The 16977-nt window shown below is 40.2% G+C and overlaps 1 protein-coding gene across 1 annotated transcript in view; it reads left to right on the top strand.

Moving 5' to 3' along the window:
- Positions 1–16977, top strand: part of LOC122540182 (dynein axonemal heavy chain 8-like) — a 1370012-nt gene that overhangs the window by 632802 nt on the left and 720233 nt on the right. The window contains exons 34-35 of the mRNA XM_087976825.1: positions 2279–2416; positions 13561–13801. Coding sequence (XP_087832951.1) covers positions 2279–2416; positions 13561–13801 — 379 coding nt within the window. The remainder of the gene's footprint in view (positions 1–2278; positions 2417–13560; positions 13802–16977) is intronic.

Here is a 16977-nt window from a genome sequence, read left to right as displayed (position 1 = left end):
CGAGGAGACCACATTTCAGGTGAAGCAGCACTTTACCTGCACTTCACACAATTTAGTCTACTGCATCCACTGCTCATAATGTGGTCTCCTCTGTATTGGAAATGACCCTGAGCTTCCTGTTGTCTGCTCCTTTAATACATCACCCTGTTCCCTGCTCAACATCCCTGTCCCAGGCTTGCTGCAGTGCTCCAGCAAAGCAGAGTGCAAGCTGGAAGATCAAGACTTCATTTCTTGCTTGGCGATCCTACAGCCCTTCAGACTCAATACTGAGTTCAATACTAATGTTAGGGCCTGAACTCCCCCGTATCCTAACTTCCTATCACGCACACCAGGCCTTATTATCGCATAGTCTGCCATTACACACTGCCTATTGTTAGCTAACAGTCTCCATTAACAGCTCTTTGTCTTCTTAGCCAAATCGTTATCAACTCCTTTATCTGTCCAATTGTTCATCTTTCTCTTTGGGCTCTATCTCTACCTATCATTTACTCCTTGCCCCCATTCCCCACCCTATCTTCTCTGTATAAACCAACATTTTTCTTGCTATTGTCAGTTCTGAGGAAGGGTCATCAGACCTAAAACATTGACTTGGATTTCTCTTCACAAATGCTGTCAGACCTACTGAGCTTTTACAGCAACTTCTGTTTTTGTTTCTGATTTTATCCTCACCTGATCAAAAGATGTGCAGTTATACCTGCCATGCTATTTTTGTCTTGTCTGAAAATTTGGCTGAAGTACATTTGTTTCCTTCCTCAAAGTCATTCATATATATTGTAAAAAGTTGCAGTCCCAGCACTAATCCGTGTGGAACCCACTGTTTATAGTTGACAACCTAAAACAAAATGCCTTGTCCCCATCTGCTTTTTCCTGCCCATTAGCCAATTCATACCAATATACTACATCCAACATAATGCACTTTTACCTTAGGACTCAATCTTTAGTGAAGTGTCTTGTTGTATACCTTTTGGAAATGCAAATACAACACATCTACTGGTTCCCCTCTATTCATTCTGGTTGAAACTTCCTTGAAAATCTCTAATATATTAGTCAGACACCATCTGCCTTTCAGAATGCCATTCTGACTTTGCTTGATTAAATTATGATTTTACAAATGTTTTGCTATGACTTTCTTAATAATTTATTTTTTCCCAATAATAGATGTTAGGTTAATCAGCTTATGGTTACCATATATATTACCCAATATATATTGTAAACATTTGTAGTCCCAGCACTGATCCCTGTGGAACCCACTAGTTACAAGTTGCCAACCTGAAAATGAATCCCTAATCTCCACTTGCTGTTTCATGCCCATAAGCCAATTCTCTATCCATTCTAATATACTACCTCCAACACCATAAGTTTTGTGACAAGATTTATGATGCATCTTATTGGATGCCTTCCAGAGGTGCCAATACAATGCAAGTACTGGTTTCCCTCTATCTTTTCTGGTTGAGGCTTCCTTGAAAAACTTTAAGAAATTAGTCAGGCACGATTTATCTTTCATGAGAAGTCATGATGACTCCAAATGATTAGGTCTAGATTTTACAAATGGGCTGCTATTAATTCCCTAATACTCGATTCCATCTTAAAACTGATTGCCCCATGTACGCATGAAATAATCAATCATAACCTGATTTCCTGAACCCTTTTTCAATGATCAAGTTATCTGATAACAACAGTGTACATCCCACTTCTAGCCAATAGCTGCAGTGTGAGCTTGCTCAACGGAGCAAGGTGAACCAATTCTTCACTGTTATTCAAGGGGCCAGAACTACTGTCTCTTGTGTAAAGTTCAAATCCAAAACTAATAAAAAAAATTCACATGTTGTCAAATTAAGCCTATTTGCTCTAAAATTTAAAAAGTTAAAGGTGACATTTTAAGGTCTTCAAGCTATTAACAGGAAATGACAGGGTAGATAAAGCTAAACTACTTTCACTGATTGAGGATTCTAGAACTAGGGGGATGGTCTAAAAGTAAGGCCAAGACATTCAGGAGAAATGTTTGGAAAGTAATGGTAGATGTTTGAAACTCTTCCAAAAATGGCAATGATTTTTAAATCAATTGTTAATTTAAATCTAAGGGAGATGAATATTTGTTAAGAAAGAATATTAATCAATGTGGGCCAAATACAGTTATATGGAGTTAAACCACAGATTAGCCATGATCTCATTGAGTAGTGGAACAAAGTCAAGGAGCTGAAAGGCCTCCTCCTGTTCTTTTGCTCCTATATGTTCCCTTATTTTAATAATGGTGTTGCTGTTTTTGTTTTCTCTCCAGGAAAGAGCTGAGTCTATTGCAGAAATTGTATAGTCTGTATGATGCTGTGATGAATAATATTAATGGTTATTATGATGTGTTGTGGACTGAGCTGGACATTGAGAAAATTAACGCTGAACTACTGGACTTTCAAAACAGGTAACTGAATTATATCCAACACATATAGCTATTTCTTACAGTATATATTTAATAGCACTTTCAGTTCAAGAATACATTATCAAGAATGGCCCAATGATACATCCCATAACATTCCTGATTTGCTAACGTATTTCTGAAGACTTAACAATATGTCATGCAATGTGACTAACTCATAATGCTTAATTATATAAGACTTTAAAATGTAAAACAGCCCACTGTTTGAATATCTCAGTATTAGCAAAATTGTGGCCTTTTTAATAGAGAAATAGCATAGTTTAATAATCAAAGCAAAAATGCAAAAGACTAGAAAGATAAAGTAATTAAATAAAGGGTATTTTTGTGAAGTTTCTGCAAAATCAACCACTATGAGGAGCACCAAATAACTGGCACAAAAATATTTTGAAATGACAGCTCTCAACTTTTAACTGAAGATTTGCACAATCTACAGATATTTTATGATATTCACCAAATGATAAAACCAACAAAACTAAGATGGGGGATCAAATTACTACAGATGCTGGAAGCTGTCCTGAAAAAAAAAATTTCTGAAGATCACAGCAGGTCAGATAGAGTCCATGGAGACAGAGCAAGCTAACTTTTCAAGTCTAAATGTCTGGAAGAAAGTGAGAACGATAAATGCTGGAGATCAGAATTAAGGTAAGGCAGCATCCGAGGAGCATGACAGTCAATGTTTTGAGTATAAGCTGTTCGTCCTGATGAAGAGCTTATGCTCGAAACATCGACTTCACTGCTCCTTGGATGTCGCCTGACCTGTTGCATTTTTCAGTGCCACACATTTTGACAGTGAAGTCTCGATGTCTCTTCATCAGAACTTTCTGTCTATGGATGTTATCTGACCCACTGTGATCTCCAGCATTTGTTGTTTTCAAAACCAAGATTGAACTGAAGTCGACTCACTGCCTCTGCCCATCAACCCCACAGCCTCCCTTACTGAAACCCAACTTCAGTGGGATTTTGATTTGATTTGATTTGATTTATTATTGTCACATATAGCTGAATACAGTGAAAAGCTTTGTTTTGTGTACAGTACAGGCAGATAGTAACATACAAGGTCACAAAGATCAGAGGGTGATTGAACAGTGCAAGGAATGCAAAGTTACAGCTCCAAAGAAGTGCACAAAATGCAAGATTAACATGAGATTTGAAATTTGAGTCGTCCATTCAGAAGTCTAATAACAGCGAGAAGAAGATGTCCTTGAACCTGTTCAGTACATGTGTTTAAGGTTTTGTATCTTTTGCCTGACGGAAGAGATTGGAAGAAATTATAACCAGGGTTGATTGGATCATTGATAACATTGCTGCCTTCCCGTGGCAATGGGAAATGTAGAAGGATTCAGTGGATGGAAGGTTGACTTGCATGATGATCTGGACTGTGTTCACAACTTCCTGTAGTTTCTTACAGTCCTGCGAAGAGCAGTTGCTATACCAAACTATGATGCATCCAGAAAGAATACTTTCTATGGTGCAGCTGTAAAAGTTGGAAAAATGTGGGGTTATCCACATCAGTTGCCAGAACAGGAAAGCAGATTATTATCTGAATGGTGGCAGTTTAGGAAAAGGTGAGGTGCAACGAGATTTGGGTATCATGGTAGAACAGTTGCTGAAGGTTGGCTTGCAGGTGCAGCAGGCGATGAGGACAGCTAATGGCATGCTGTCCTTCAAAGTGAGAGCAATTGAGTATAGAAGTAAGGATGTCTTGCTGCAGGTGTACAGGGCCTTGGTAAGGCCACGCCCTTAAATACTGTGCAGTTTTGGTCTCCTAATCTGGAGGAAGGATATTCTTGCTATTGAGTGAATCCAGTGAAGTTTCACCAGACTGATTCCCAGGATGGCAGGACTGACATATGAAGAAAGACTGGATTGATTGGGTTTGTACTCGCTGGACTTTAAAAGAATGAGGGGAATCTTATAAAAACTTTTAAAATCCTGATAGGACTGAATATGCTAGATAAGGAAAGAATGGTCCCAATATTTGGAAAGTCCAGAACTAGGGTCACAGTCTAAGAATAAGAGGTAAGCCATTCAGGACTGAGATGAAGAAGAATTTCTTCACTGAGAGCATTATGAATCTGTGGAATTCTGTCTGACAGAAAGCTGTTGGGACCAGTTCATTAAAACAATTCAAGAGGGACCCAGATATTGTCCTTGTGGGTAAAGGGATCAAGGGGTATGGAGAGAAAGTGGGAATGGGATACTGGAATTGCATGATCAGCCGTGATCAATTGAATGGTCGTTCAGGCTCATAGGGCTGAATGGCCTACTCCTGCACTTATTTTCTAAATTGCTGTGCTCCTCATGGACATGCTATATTTCCTCAGCCTCCTGAGGAAGAAGAGGCATTAATGTGACTTCCTCACTATCGCATCAATGTAGGTAGTCCAGGACACTGCACCTTCCCCCGCCCCCCCGTTATAGGAACTTGACAATGCACTGGAACATAGGTCTTTCCTTGGGGTGGTGAATTATTATAGAACAGGCATACATAACCTGGCACCCTTACATCTGCTTCTGAAAAAGAGCCATCCATGGAAATAGTTTCATAGCCAAGATATAGCCTTTAGGGAAGTGAAAAAGCAACTATCGATGTCTAAGATTTTAGCACACTATGATCCCAAGCCAGATGTGGTGCTGACATGTGATGGCTCCCCATATAGTACAGGAGTTGTATTGGCTCAGAATGCCCGATAGCATATGCTTCCCAGACTTTGGCTGAATGCATACAATTACAAGGTGGGACAGTTTCCAGGAGGCCAAGTGGCAATTGCAGATGCATTGAGCCGTCTTCAATTGGCAGGTGTACCACATGTGGCGCCACCACTACAAGAGTGCGTTATGGTTTCAAACTATCTATCTGGTTTTAAACTAACCACTGGCAATATTGGACTGTGGACACAAAAAGATCCAGTCCTGGCGAAACTGAAACAACTGATAACGATGAGAGAAACAAAAGGGCCATCGCAACCTGAATTGAAACTTTTCTGGACCCAGTGAGACCAGACCACACTCGAGAATGGCACATTATTATGGGGAGCAAGAGTGATTGGCCTAAGCAAAGGTCGCTGCCAGTTACTAGCTGAACTCCATCAGGATCGTCTAGGGGTTTCCAAAACAAAGGTGTTGGCAAGAAATTTTATCTGGTACCAGGCTCAGGTGCAGATATAACTGCATTGGTAGGGCAGTGCCCAGAGTGCCAACAAGGACAAAAGGATAAGAACAGCATGCCAGATACAAGACTCCTCTAAGCAAGGGAGGCAGTTTACTTCAGGGAATGAATTTTGGTGTCAAAACGAATGGAGTAGACCTGCATGCATACGAGACATGGTTGATGCAAGGTCAGGCCCTGTGACAAGCAAAGTTCAGGTTGGAGAGGTGGTGCTCTACATGCATGTGGACAAATGAAAGCTGCAAACTTGCAAAAGGAGCAGGAGCAAAATATTCCCGGCCCCTTAGAACATTCATAAAGGCTGTCAGAACCTGCGGTTCCCCCCTCCTGCCTAGCATCAAAGAAATCTCTGAGAAGGAGAAGGGCACAGCAGATGTCGCAGGCTTGATGCCATTACTGCCTGAAGAAACAGATGAATTTTGGCCGAGATGCATCTGGCACAAGAAGCGGGTTATAGTCGGTACACTCTATCAATATCTGAGGCAAAATCAGGCACATACAAAGTTCAGGTTGGAGAGGTGGTGCTGAACATGCATGTGGACAGATGAAAGCTCCAAGTAAAAGAACAGGTCTACATCCCTGGACTTAGAAGGAGAGCAATATAATGATTAGAACAAGGTCAGCCAGAATCTGATTTCCCTGATTGGGCTGTTAACCTGGTCCAATCAAGAAGAAAGTGAGGACTGCAGATGCTGGAAATCAGAATTGAGAGTGAGGTGCTGAAAAAGCACAGCAGGTCAAATAACATCTGAGGAACAGGAGAATCAACGTTTTGAGCATAAGCCCTTCCTGATTGCCCTTCCTCGGATGCTGCCTGATCTGCTGTGCTTTTTCAGCACCACACTCTCCAATCAAGGAGCCTTGGCTGACAGATATAAACAGGAGTGTCAGGAGTTCTGCTCACTCTGAGAGCTGGCTCAGAGCTACCTGGGTCAGTGTCATGTACTCTGCACGTCTAAATAAATGGAGAATTGGTGACAGGACACGGGCCTTCATGGTGTTATTTCATTGACCATTAGTCATAGAGTCGTATAGTCATAAGGATATACAGCACCGAAACAGATCCTTTGGTCCAACTCGTCCATGCTGACCAGACATTCAAAATGAATCTAGTCCTATTTGCCAGCATTTGACTCATGCCCCTCTAAGCATTTCCTATTAAAATACCCATGCCTTTTAAATGTTGTAATTGTACTAGCCTCTACCACTTCTGCTGGCAGCTCATTCCATAAATGCACCACCCTCTGTGTGAAAAAGTTGCTCCTTTGTCCCCTTTTAAATCTTTTCCCTCTCACCTTAAACCTAAGTCTTCCACAACCTGGGGAAATACCTTGTGTATTTAGGTTTTTTTAAAAACAGCTGGAACAATGGAAGGGGAGTGGGCAGTTCTCACAGATCAACTTTTCTAGTTTTTGTTTGTAGTTGTAGCTGTCGGAAGCTGTTTGGATACCAAAAGAATTGGAGTTTCAGTAAAATGATTCCTAGCTGCTACTTTCTCTGAAATCTCACTTGATGTTGTTTCCTCCTGGATTGGAGAATTACCTATAAGAATCTGTGTCTGAATTTACCTTTTTACCAAGAGGTGTGTTTGTGGGATGAAACATTTAATTAGTAATGGGTACTGTATCTATTATTCAGTTAAGTTTTCCATAGTTAAGAAATTCTAAATTCCTTTTTCTTTCATTTGATTTTAATGACAGTGTTTAAATAAATTGTGGTTTGCTTAACATCGTGTAGTTTGGCCAGTTGCATCACATCTGGAATATACACATCACACCTACCTTCAAGTTAAGAAAAAGTTAGGGTCCAGGCTGCCTTCTTAAAATGTTGTGAGGGGGTCTGTTCTGGTCCATAACAATGGTTAGTAAGTTTATTGATCACGCTAAAATTGGTGGTATAGTAGACAGTGAAGAAGGTTACCTCAGGTTACAAAAGGACTTTGATCCATTGGGGCCAATGAGCCAGGCGTAACAGATAGAATTTAATTTGGATAAATGCAAGGTGTTGCATTTTGGTAAGACAAACAAGGGTAGGACTTTTACAGTTAATGGAAGGACTTTGGTGAGTATTGTCAAACGGAGACTTAGGTGTTCAGGTACATAGTTATTTGAAAGTTGCTTCGCAGGTAGACGGGATGGCAAAGAAGGCATTTGGCAAGCTTGTCTTCATTGCTCAGACCATTAACTATCAAACTGTAACTATCAAGCTGTAACACCAATGGTTGTATAGGACATTGGTGAGACCACTTTTGGAGTACTGTGTACAGTTCTGGTAGCCCTGCTATAGGAAAGATATTATTGAATTGCAGAAGGGCAGAAAAGTTTCACAAGAATGTTACTGGGACTGGAGGGTTTGAGTTATAGAGAGAGGCTGGATAGGCTGAGACATTTTTCACTGGAGGAAAGGATGGTATGGACTTTTTTGAGGTTTTTAAAATCATGAGTGGCATACATAAGGTGAATAGCAAATGTCTTCTCCCTTAGATAAGGGAATTCACAACTAGAAGACATTTGTTTTAAGATGTGGAGATGCCAGTGTTGGAGTGGGATGGACAAAGTTAAAAATCACACAACACCAGGTTATAGCCCAATAGATCTAGTTGACTGTACAAGCTTTTGAAGCATTGCTCCTTCAGGTAGCTAGTGGGTCAGGATCAGAGGACACAAAATTTATTGTAAAAGAACTAAGTGTCATACAACTAATGTGATATATTGAACAAAACTTGATTGCTGTTAAATCTTTAATCTTAGAATGGGGATGCATATTTTGATTGATTAATATGTTAATCCCAGAATGTCTTTCAAGTCACAGCCCCGAGATAACAAGGTTTTATGAACATATAAAAAAGAAGTGTCACTTTAGCTCAGATAATGCATGAAAGGTGTAAGGTGTGTTTGCATCCTAACATGAAGTCAGATTGGTTCTATTTCCAAAGTAGGAATTTATAAAATGTCACAGGGACTGACTGCCTGATGAGTGGAGAAAGATTTGAAAGGAGCCTGAGAGCCAACATTTTCACACAAAGGATGGTTTGTTTGTGGAAAGAATTGTGTAAAACTAAGTGGCAGGTGGAAGTACAGCTCCAACTTTTAAAGACATTTGGACCCATGTATGAATAAGAAAGATTTAGAGCGCTATGGGCCAAACAAGGATAAATAGAACTACTTTAGCTTTGGAAGCTTGGTTGGTATGAATGAGTTGGACTAAAAGGTTTATTTCCATGCTGTACAGCACTATGACTCTATTTAATCTACTCATATAGATTTCTCTTACAATAACAATATAATCACATTAAATGCACAGGACTTTTCAAAACAATCATACTCTATACAAATCCATTTTTGATCATGACACTTGTTTTCCTTTCCATTTCATTTGCTTTTGATATTGTATCTTTCTGTACATGGCTGATTTATAAATTATATAGCTGTGGTGTAAAAGCTAATGAAAACGATTCATATTTTTGGTATGAAGGAAATTTTTGGGTTATGATCTAATAAATAGCAGTCTCTTCAAAGTTGCTGGATATGTAGATGTCAAGATGTTATAGATATTGTCGATACTAAAGTTTATTGTCTGAACACCATTGTGTAATCCTTCAGTGACCATATGGGGTTAAACAATGAAAAGGTGCTGCTGACATGAAAACATAAAGAAACATAAGATATAGGAACAAAATTAAACTATTTGGCCCATCAAACCTGCTTCGTCTTTCATTATGATTATGGTGTCTTTCTCAAGTGCCTAACTTCTGCTTTTTCCCCATACCCTTTCCTGAGGAAGGGCATGTGCCCGAAACGTCGAATCTCCTTTTCCCTAGATGCTGTCTGACCTGCTGTGCTGTTCCAGCAATAAAGTTTCAGCTTTGATCTCCAGCGTCTGCAGACCTCACTTTCTCCCCATACCCTTTAACATCATTAGCTTCAAAATTAATCTATTTCTTCCTGAAATATATTCAGTGACTTTGCCTCACCAGCCTTCTGTGGTAGAGTTTCACAGGGCTACTCCCTCTGCAGCCCAGAATGGCTTATCATGTATTCTGAGATCATGACCCTTGTTCTGGATTCTTCCAGAGAGCAGTCTGTCGAGCACTGTCTGAATTTTATATGGATCAATGAGATCCCCTCTGATTCTTCAAAACCCCAGTGAATACAAGCCCAATTGACTCAGTCTCACCTCAAAAGGCAAACCTCACATTCCAGGAATCAGTCTAGTGGAACTTTGCTCTCTCTATAGCATGTATATCTTTCAGTAGAACATTAGAATCCCGACAGTGTGGAAACAGGCCATTCAGCCGAACATGTCCACACCAATCCTCCAAAGAGTAACTCACACAGACCCATTCCTCTACCCTACTATCCGATATTTATCCCTGATTAATGCACCTAACCTACACATCCCTGAACACTATGGACAATTTATAATGGCCAATTCACCTAACATGTACATCTTTGGATTGTGAGAGGAAACCAAAGCACCCGGAGGAAATTCATGCAGACATGGGGAGAATGTGCAAACTTCGCACAGACAGTCATCCAAGGCTGGAATCGAATCTGGGTTCCTGGTGCTGGGAGGCAGGAGTGCTAACCTCTGAGCCACTGTAAGGAGACCATACTACATAAAATACTCCAGGTTTGTTCTCACTAAGGCCCTATACTGCTGCAGGAAGAATTCCTTGGTTCTGAACTCATATCCTTTGGCAATAAAGATCAACATGCCATTGGCTTTCCAAACTATTTGCTGCACCGGCACGCTTGCTTTCAAGAAAAATGTACAAGAGCACTTGTGCCCCTTTGTACATTAACCTTGCCAATTTATCATATTTGAATAATACTGTCTGAAGTGGACAACTTTACATGCATCTCCATTTTAATGCATCTGCCATGAATTTGCTCATTCACTCAACTTATCTAAATCACTCTGAAGCCTCTTTACATCTACCTTACCACTCTCACTCCCACCTAGTTGTGTATTATCAGCAATCGACGAAATATTACAATTGATGTCCTCAGTCATTTCATTAATACTTAATGTGAATAGTTGAAGCCCAAGCACAGATCTCTGTGGTAATCCACTTGTCACCACCTTCTATTCTGAAAATGATCCATTTATTCCAACTCTCTCTTCATGCTTGCGAAGCATTTCTTAATCCATGCCAGTGCATTATCATGATTTGATTTGATTTTGTGCAATAGCCTGTTTCCTGTTATACATTTTAATAAAGTAACCTAGTTCTTTATTAACTTTATAGTTTCTGTTATTGACTTTGGGTCCTCGATTTGGATTGGATTACTTCGCTTTCTGTCGCAATGAAGAATGCTATCATTTTATGATCTAATGACAAGATTATTTACTAACCCTTTCTCATTGCTCAAAGCTAAATCAACAATGGCTTGCCTCTGAGTTGTCTCGGCAATGTACTGGTCTAAAATTCCATCTTGTATATACTGTGAGAATTCATCAACAGTATTATTGCTAATGTAGTTTGCCAGTCCACGATGACAGATTCCTTGTTGTACACATCTCTAACTTCCTGTTTAAGACTGGCCCTTACATCACCACCATTGTTTGAAGAGACAACTTCCTTCATGTTTTCCATCCATGTTGTTCTTTAGCTCTACCCACATATTGGCTGCACATCTATCTTCCCAACACCAATATTTTTTTCACTATTAACTGATTTCATCTTTTAATACAACACCATCCCACTTCCTTTTCCATTACCTTTGGATATTCAGTTCCCAGCCTTGACCACCCTCCCAACATGACTCCATAGTTACAAACATATTGTACTTGTGTATAGCTATCTGCTCCATTCTTAGTACTGTAGGTATCAGCCTGGTGAACCTTCTCTGGATTACCTACAGTGCCAGTATATCTTTCATTGGATGATTGACCAAAGCTATTCACAGTATTCCAGCTATATCTATGTTAAAACAGGCAATAGAGCTGCTTCTGGTCTGATCTCTAATCACCCCAGGAGTGGATAGGCTTGGTAAACAGAGGTTGAGTGATGTGCCCAGAGTCAAGTGCTATCCACATGCTGATTAACTGTGGTTCATAGAAGTTGGAGCCAGGAAGATCTGTGCATGGAGTGTAGAACTTCCTGATGAGGTACAGACCTTCCTGATGATAGACCAGTTAGTCTGACCTCAGTGGTGGGAAAGATGCTGGAGTCTATTATAAAGGATGAAATTACAACACATCAGTAACAGGATAGGTCAGAGTCAGCATGGATTTATGAAGGGGAAATCATGCTTGACTAATCTTCTGGAATTTTTTGAGGATGTAACTCTGAAGATTGACGAGGGAGATCCAGTAGATGTAGCGTACCTGGACTTTCAGAAAGCTTTTGATAAAGTCCCACATAGGAGATTAGTGAGCAAAATTAGGGCGCATGGTATTAGGGGCAAAGTACTAACTTGGATTGAAAGTTGGTTGGCTAATAGGAAACAAAGAGTAGTGATAAACGGCTCCATTTCGGAATGGCAGGCAGTGACCAGTGGGGTACCGCAGGGATCAATACTGGGACTGCAGCTTTTTACAATATATGTTAATGATATAGAATATGGTATTAGTAATAACATTAGCAAATTTGCTGATGATACTAAGCTGGGTGGCAGGGTGAAATGTGAGGAGGATGTTAAGAGATTACAGGGTGACCTGGACAGGTTAGGTGAGTGGTCAGATGCATGGCAGTTTAATGTGGATAAATGTATGGTTATCCACTTTGGTGGCAAGAACAGGAAGGCAGATTACTACCTAAATGGAATCAATTTAGGTAAAGGGGCAGTACAAAGAGATCTGGGTGTCCTTGTACACCAGTCAATGAAGGTAAGTATGCAGGTATAGCAGGTAGTGAAGAAGGCTAATAGCATGCTGGCCTTCATAACAAGAGGGATTGAGTATAGAAGCAAAGAGGTTCTTCTGCAGCTGTATAGGGCCCTGGTGAGACCTGGAGTACTGTGTGCAGTTCTGGTCTCCAAATTTGAGGAAAGAAATTCTGGCTTTTGAGGGAGTGCAGCGCAGATTCACGAGGTCAATTCCTGGAATGGCGGGACTACCTTACGCTGAAAGACTGGAGTGACTGGACTTGTATACCCTTGAGTTTCGAAGACTGAGAGGGGATCTGATTGAGACATATAAGATTATTAAAGGATTGGACACTCTGGAGGCAGGAAACATGTTTCCGCTGATGGGTGAGTGCCGAACCAGAGGACACAGCTTAAAAATACGGCGTAGACCATTTAGGACAGAGATGAGGAGAAACTTCTTCACCCAGAGAGTGGTGGCTGTGTGGAATGCTCTGCTCCAGAGGGCAGTGAAGGCCCAGTCTCTGGATTCATTTAAGAAAGAGTTGGATAGAGCTCTCAAGGATTGTGGAATCAACGGTTATGGAGATAAGGCAGGAACAGGATACTGCTTAAGGATGATCAGACGTGATCATATTGAATGGTGGTGCAGGCTCAAAGGGCAGAATGGCCTACTCCTGCACCTATTGTCTATTGTCTATTGTCTATGATGATACTTGATGAAGGGCTTTTGCCCGAAATGTCCATTCTCCTGCTCCTCAGATGCTGTCTGACCTGCTGTGCTTTTCTAGTATCACACTCTCAACTCTCCAGCATCTGCAGTCTTCACTTTCCCCCTGCTGCCCACTTGTCTGTAAATTTGGTATTTTACCCATGCCTGCAAAAGTCATGAGTTGAGAAGAAGTCAATTGCTCATGAGAACCAGTTCATCCTCAGGCAGCAGTACCCCCCACTCTTAGGCCTTCCTCTACATTTAGTGTCAAAAAATAACACTCAGCCAATAACTGTGACCAATCCTCACATTTTTTTATTGAATCCTATTCAAAACGTCTAGTGTTTGATGCTGATGGTACCAATGTAATGTTGGCTTACTTATGTGAATTAATCTGGTATTCACTGAACTGTTCTTTAATCTGAACCATTTCTAGGTGTCGTAGGTTGCCCAAAGGCTTGAAGGAATGGCAAGCATTTTTGGATCTGAAGAAGAAAATCGATGACTTCAGTGAATCATGTCCACTCTTGGAAATGATGTCGAATAAGTCAATGCAGCTAAGACACTGGAACCGGATTTCTGCAGTAACAGGGCACAAATTTAATGTGACGTCAGAAACATTCTCTCTGAAAAATGTCATGGATGCTCCACTGCTTCAATTTAAAGATGATATTGAGGTATATTTAATCATTAGTATTTTTTACTCAGAAATCATAGGAACAGAAATTGGCTTTGTCGGATAAAATGGGCAAGAGCAAATCAGAAAATAGTTCTACATTCCATCTAGATTTCCTTAACATTGACTTTTGTCAAGGTTTAATTTTAAAATTCCACCCTTTTTCCCTTTCCTACAGCAATACTTCAATCACATTCTTTCTACTTTGCATAGCTTGAAATTATTATGAGTTTGTATGCCTTCTAGCCATTATGCCATATACTGGATGACCTATTTCAAAGATACCCTGCACCTGCTTCTCCATACACACAAACATATGAACAAGGAACAAGAAGAGGCCACTTGGCCCTTTAAGCCTGCTCTGTCATTTGAAAGATCATGCTTAATCTGTCTTCAATCTCAATTCTACATTCCTGCATATCTTCTAATAACCTTTTATTCCCTGGTAATCAAAAGTCTATCTACCACTGCTTTAAAATTTTTTAAATATACTGTTTCCATTGTCTTTTGAAGAAGAGCTTTCCAAAGACTCAAATTTTCAAGACTCAAGGCAAAAAATGTTCATTCTAGAAAGAGGAGTTCTAGATTCTTCCACATTCTTTTTAAATCCACCTGGTCAAGTCCCCTCAGGATCTTATCTGTTTTAATTAAATCATATCTGAGTCTTCTAAATTTCAGAGCATACAGACCTAGCCTGTCTAACCTTTCCCCATAAGGCAGTACACTCATTGCAAGTATTAATCTTTTAGTCTAATAGAACTTCTCTGAACTGCTTCCAACATATTAACGCCCTTGTATAAGTACAATGACTATAGTACACAGTATTCCAGATGTAGACTCACCAATAGCCTGCATTACTAAAGCATAACCTTCCTACTCTTGCATTCAATTCCCCTTATAATCAAATATAGCATTTAATTAGAAATGAACAGAATAGATTAGCCTTTATTGTCACATATACTCAACATGCCACGTCGGGAGGCTGGTGTGCCAGGCTGGGAGGTCACCACGCTGGGAGGCCTATATGGGCAGAGACCACTATGCTAAGCCAGGTGGTCGCCACACCAGGACGTCACCACATCAAAGCTGGGAGGCTGCTGTGTCAGGCCACAAATTGTCAGCAGAGGCCAGGAATTGTCGCTTGGCGGATGCCAGGAATTGTCGTTGGAGGCTGTGAGTCATTACATGTTGAAAGCCAGAAGATGTTGTTATGGACCAGTCCAGACCCCCACAAAATTTTTCAAGGAAGTAGCCCAGACCCTAACTTTGCCAGTTGTTTTAAGCAGATGTATCGTGGATATTCCAGGGGGGATGCAGCTGGTCAAACCACTTAGTTTTAACCAAAACAGAATTTATTTACAAGATTACCAAATGAAACACAAACAAAAGCGAATAGAACACAGAAGAACTTAACCCTATCCAAAAACCCAACAGATTCCTAACTTAATGATACTGTTTCAAATACTTGCAACAATCCCCATAAATACCCCTTGGCACAAAAGGTAAAATCAAACACAAGGTCTTACAGAAGAGAGAGAGATGGCAGTATGGAGCACCTTCTTCCATGTAGCTATTTCTTGGATCAGCAATGTCATAACTAACTGAATGCTTTCAGTTAACAGCTAGACTGCCAAAAACCAAATCAAATCTGAGAAAAGCTGAGGCACTCCCCTTTAATTGTACATTTTTAAAAAACAATCTTAAAAGCCTTTTCCTGAGGCAGTATTTGTTAACTATAATCAAATTGACCCTAAAACCCACTCAAAACCAGACTTTTCAGAATTGTTGCTTTTATGACCTCACTGAAAAAAAGGACAGCATAACTTGTTAAAGGGGCAGCATTATCACACTTTTCCCCTTAAAAAACCCCATTAATATCCAAAGATGGTTTCATTTTAAAACCACATAATCTTAAATTGTTAGTACACTACAATACCCATATACATTACATTGGCAATAATCATGCAAACATGCACTACAACGTTTCGTTTCAGTCTGTTTTAGCCACAGCACTGAACACCTCCGTTTCTCACTCAAGTCTTGACAGTACGTCAGCAATCACGTTTTCTCATCCTGCCACATGCATAATTTTTAAATTGAATAGTTGGAGCAACAAGCTCCATCTAAACAGTCTGGCATTTTTATCTTACATTTCTCCACAAACTTCAATGGGTTATGATCAGTGTATATGATTATCTTAGATATGTTACTGGTAACACCGGTTAAAAATCAGACAACACTAGATTATAGTCCAACAGGTTTATTTGGAAGCCCTAGCTTTCAGAGCGCTGCTCTTTCATCAGGTAGTTGTGGAGCAGGACCATAAGACACACAATTTAAAGTAAAATATTACAGTATTATGCAACTCAAATAGTATATTGAACAAATATAGATTGTTGGTAAGTCTTTTCTCTTTTAGAATAGGTTGCAGGTTTCGGTTCATTAGTATTTATATCCCAGAACTCCTTTGAAGTCACATTCTCGAGATAACGTAAGGTTTTAGAAAAAACGATGATATCTCAGTTCAGACAATGTATTAAAGATGTGAAGTTAGAGTCTGTCTGTATCCCAGTCTTGGGTCAGACTGGTTTCATTTCCAAAGTGGGATTTACAAAATGTTACATGGATTGACTGCCTGCATTGACTGCCTGCAGATTGTGCAGTTTTTGAGCAAAATAGAACGTATCTGCAATATAATTCTGCAAATACAAATTCACCCCATAGACCTATATGGGTGCATGTGCATGAGAGAGAGGGAGACAGAGTGAGTGAGTGCACATGAGAGAGCATGTATATGCGTGTGTACAAGCTTGGTAAAGTGTGTGCGAGTGTTATGGAGCATAAGCCTGTGAAAGTGTGTGTGGGTGTGGGGGGGTGTATGTGTCTGTATATGAGAAAGAGAATGTGTATGAGAGATTGTCTGCGTGAGTGTGTCAGTATGTAAGAGTGCGTGTGTGTGTGTGCGTGTATAATGTAGTGGGGTCACCTATACAATGATATGAACCCAAGGTTCCAGTTGAGGCCATCCTCATAGGTACCGAATTTGGCTTGTTCAATATATCATTTCAGTCGCATGACACTGTAATATTTTGCAAAGAATTCTTTGTCTTAAAGACCTGCTCCACAACTACCTGATGAAGGAGCAGTACTCCAAAGGCTAGTCCTTCCAAATAAACC

Source organism: Chiloscyllium plagiosum, unplaced genomic scaffold (genome assembly GCF_037043375.1).
Source record: "Chiloscyllium plagiosum isolate Xiang-an unplaced genomic scaffold, Cpla_swu_hap1 HiC_scaffold_3, whole genome shotgun sequence".
Taxonomy (NCBI): domain Eukaryota; kingdom Metazoa; phylum Chordata; class Chondrichthyes; order Orectolobiformes; family Hemiscylliidae; genus Chiloscyllium; species Chiloscyllium plagiosum.
The sequence above is the reverse complement of the archived record's forward strand: the minus strand, read 5'-3'. Positions and strand labels throughout refer to the sequence as shown.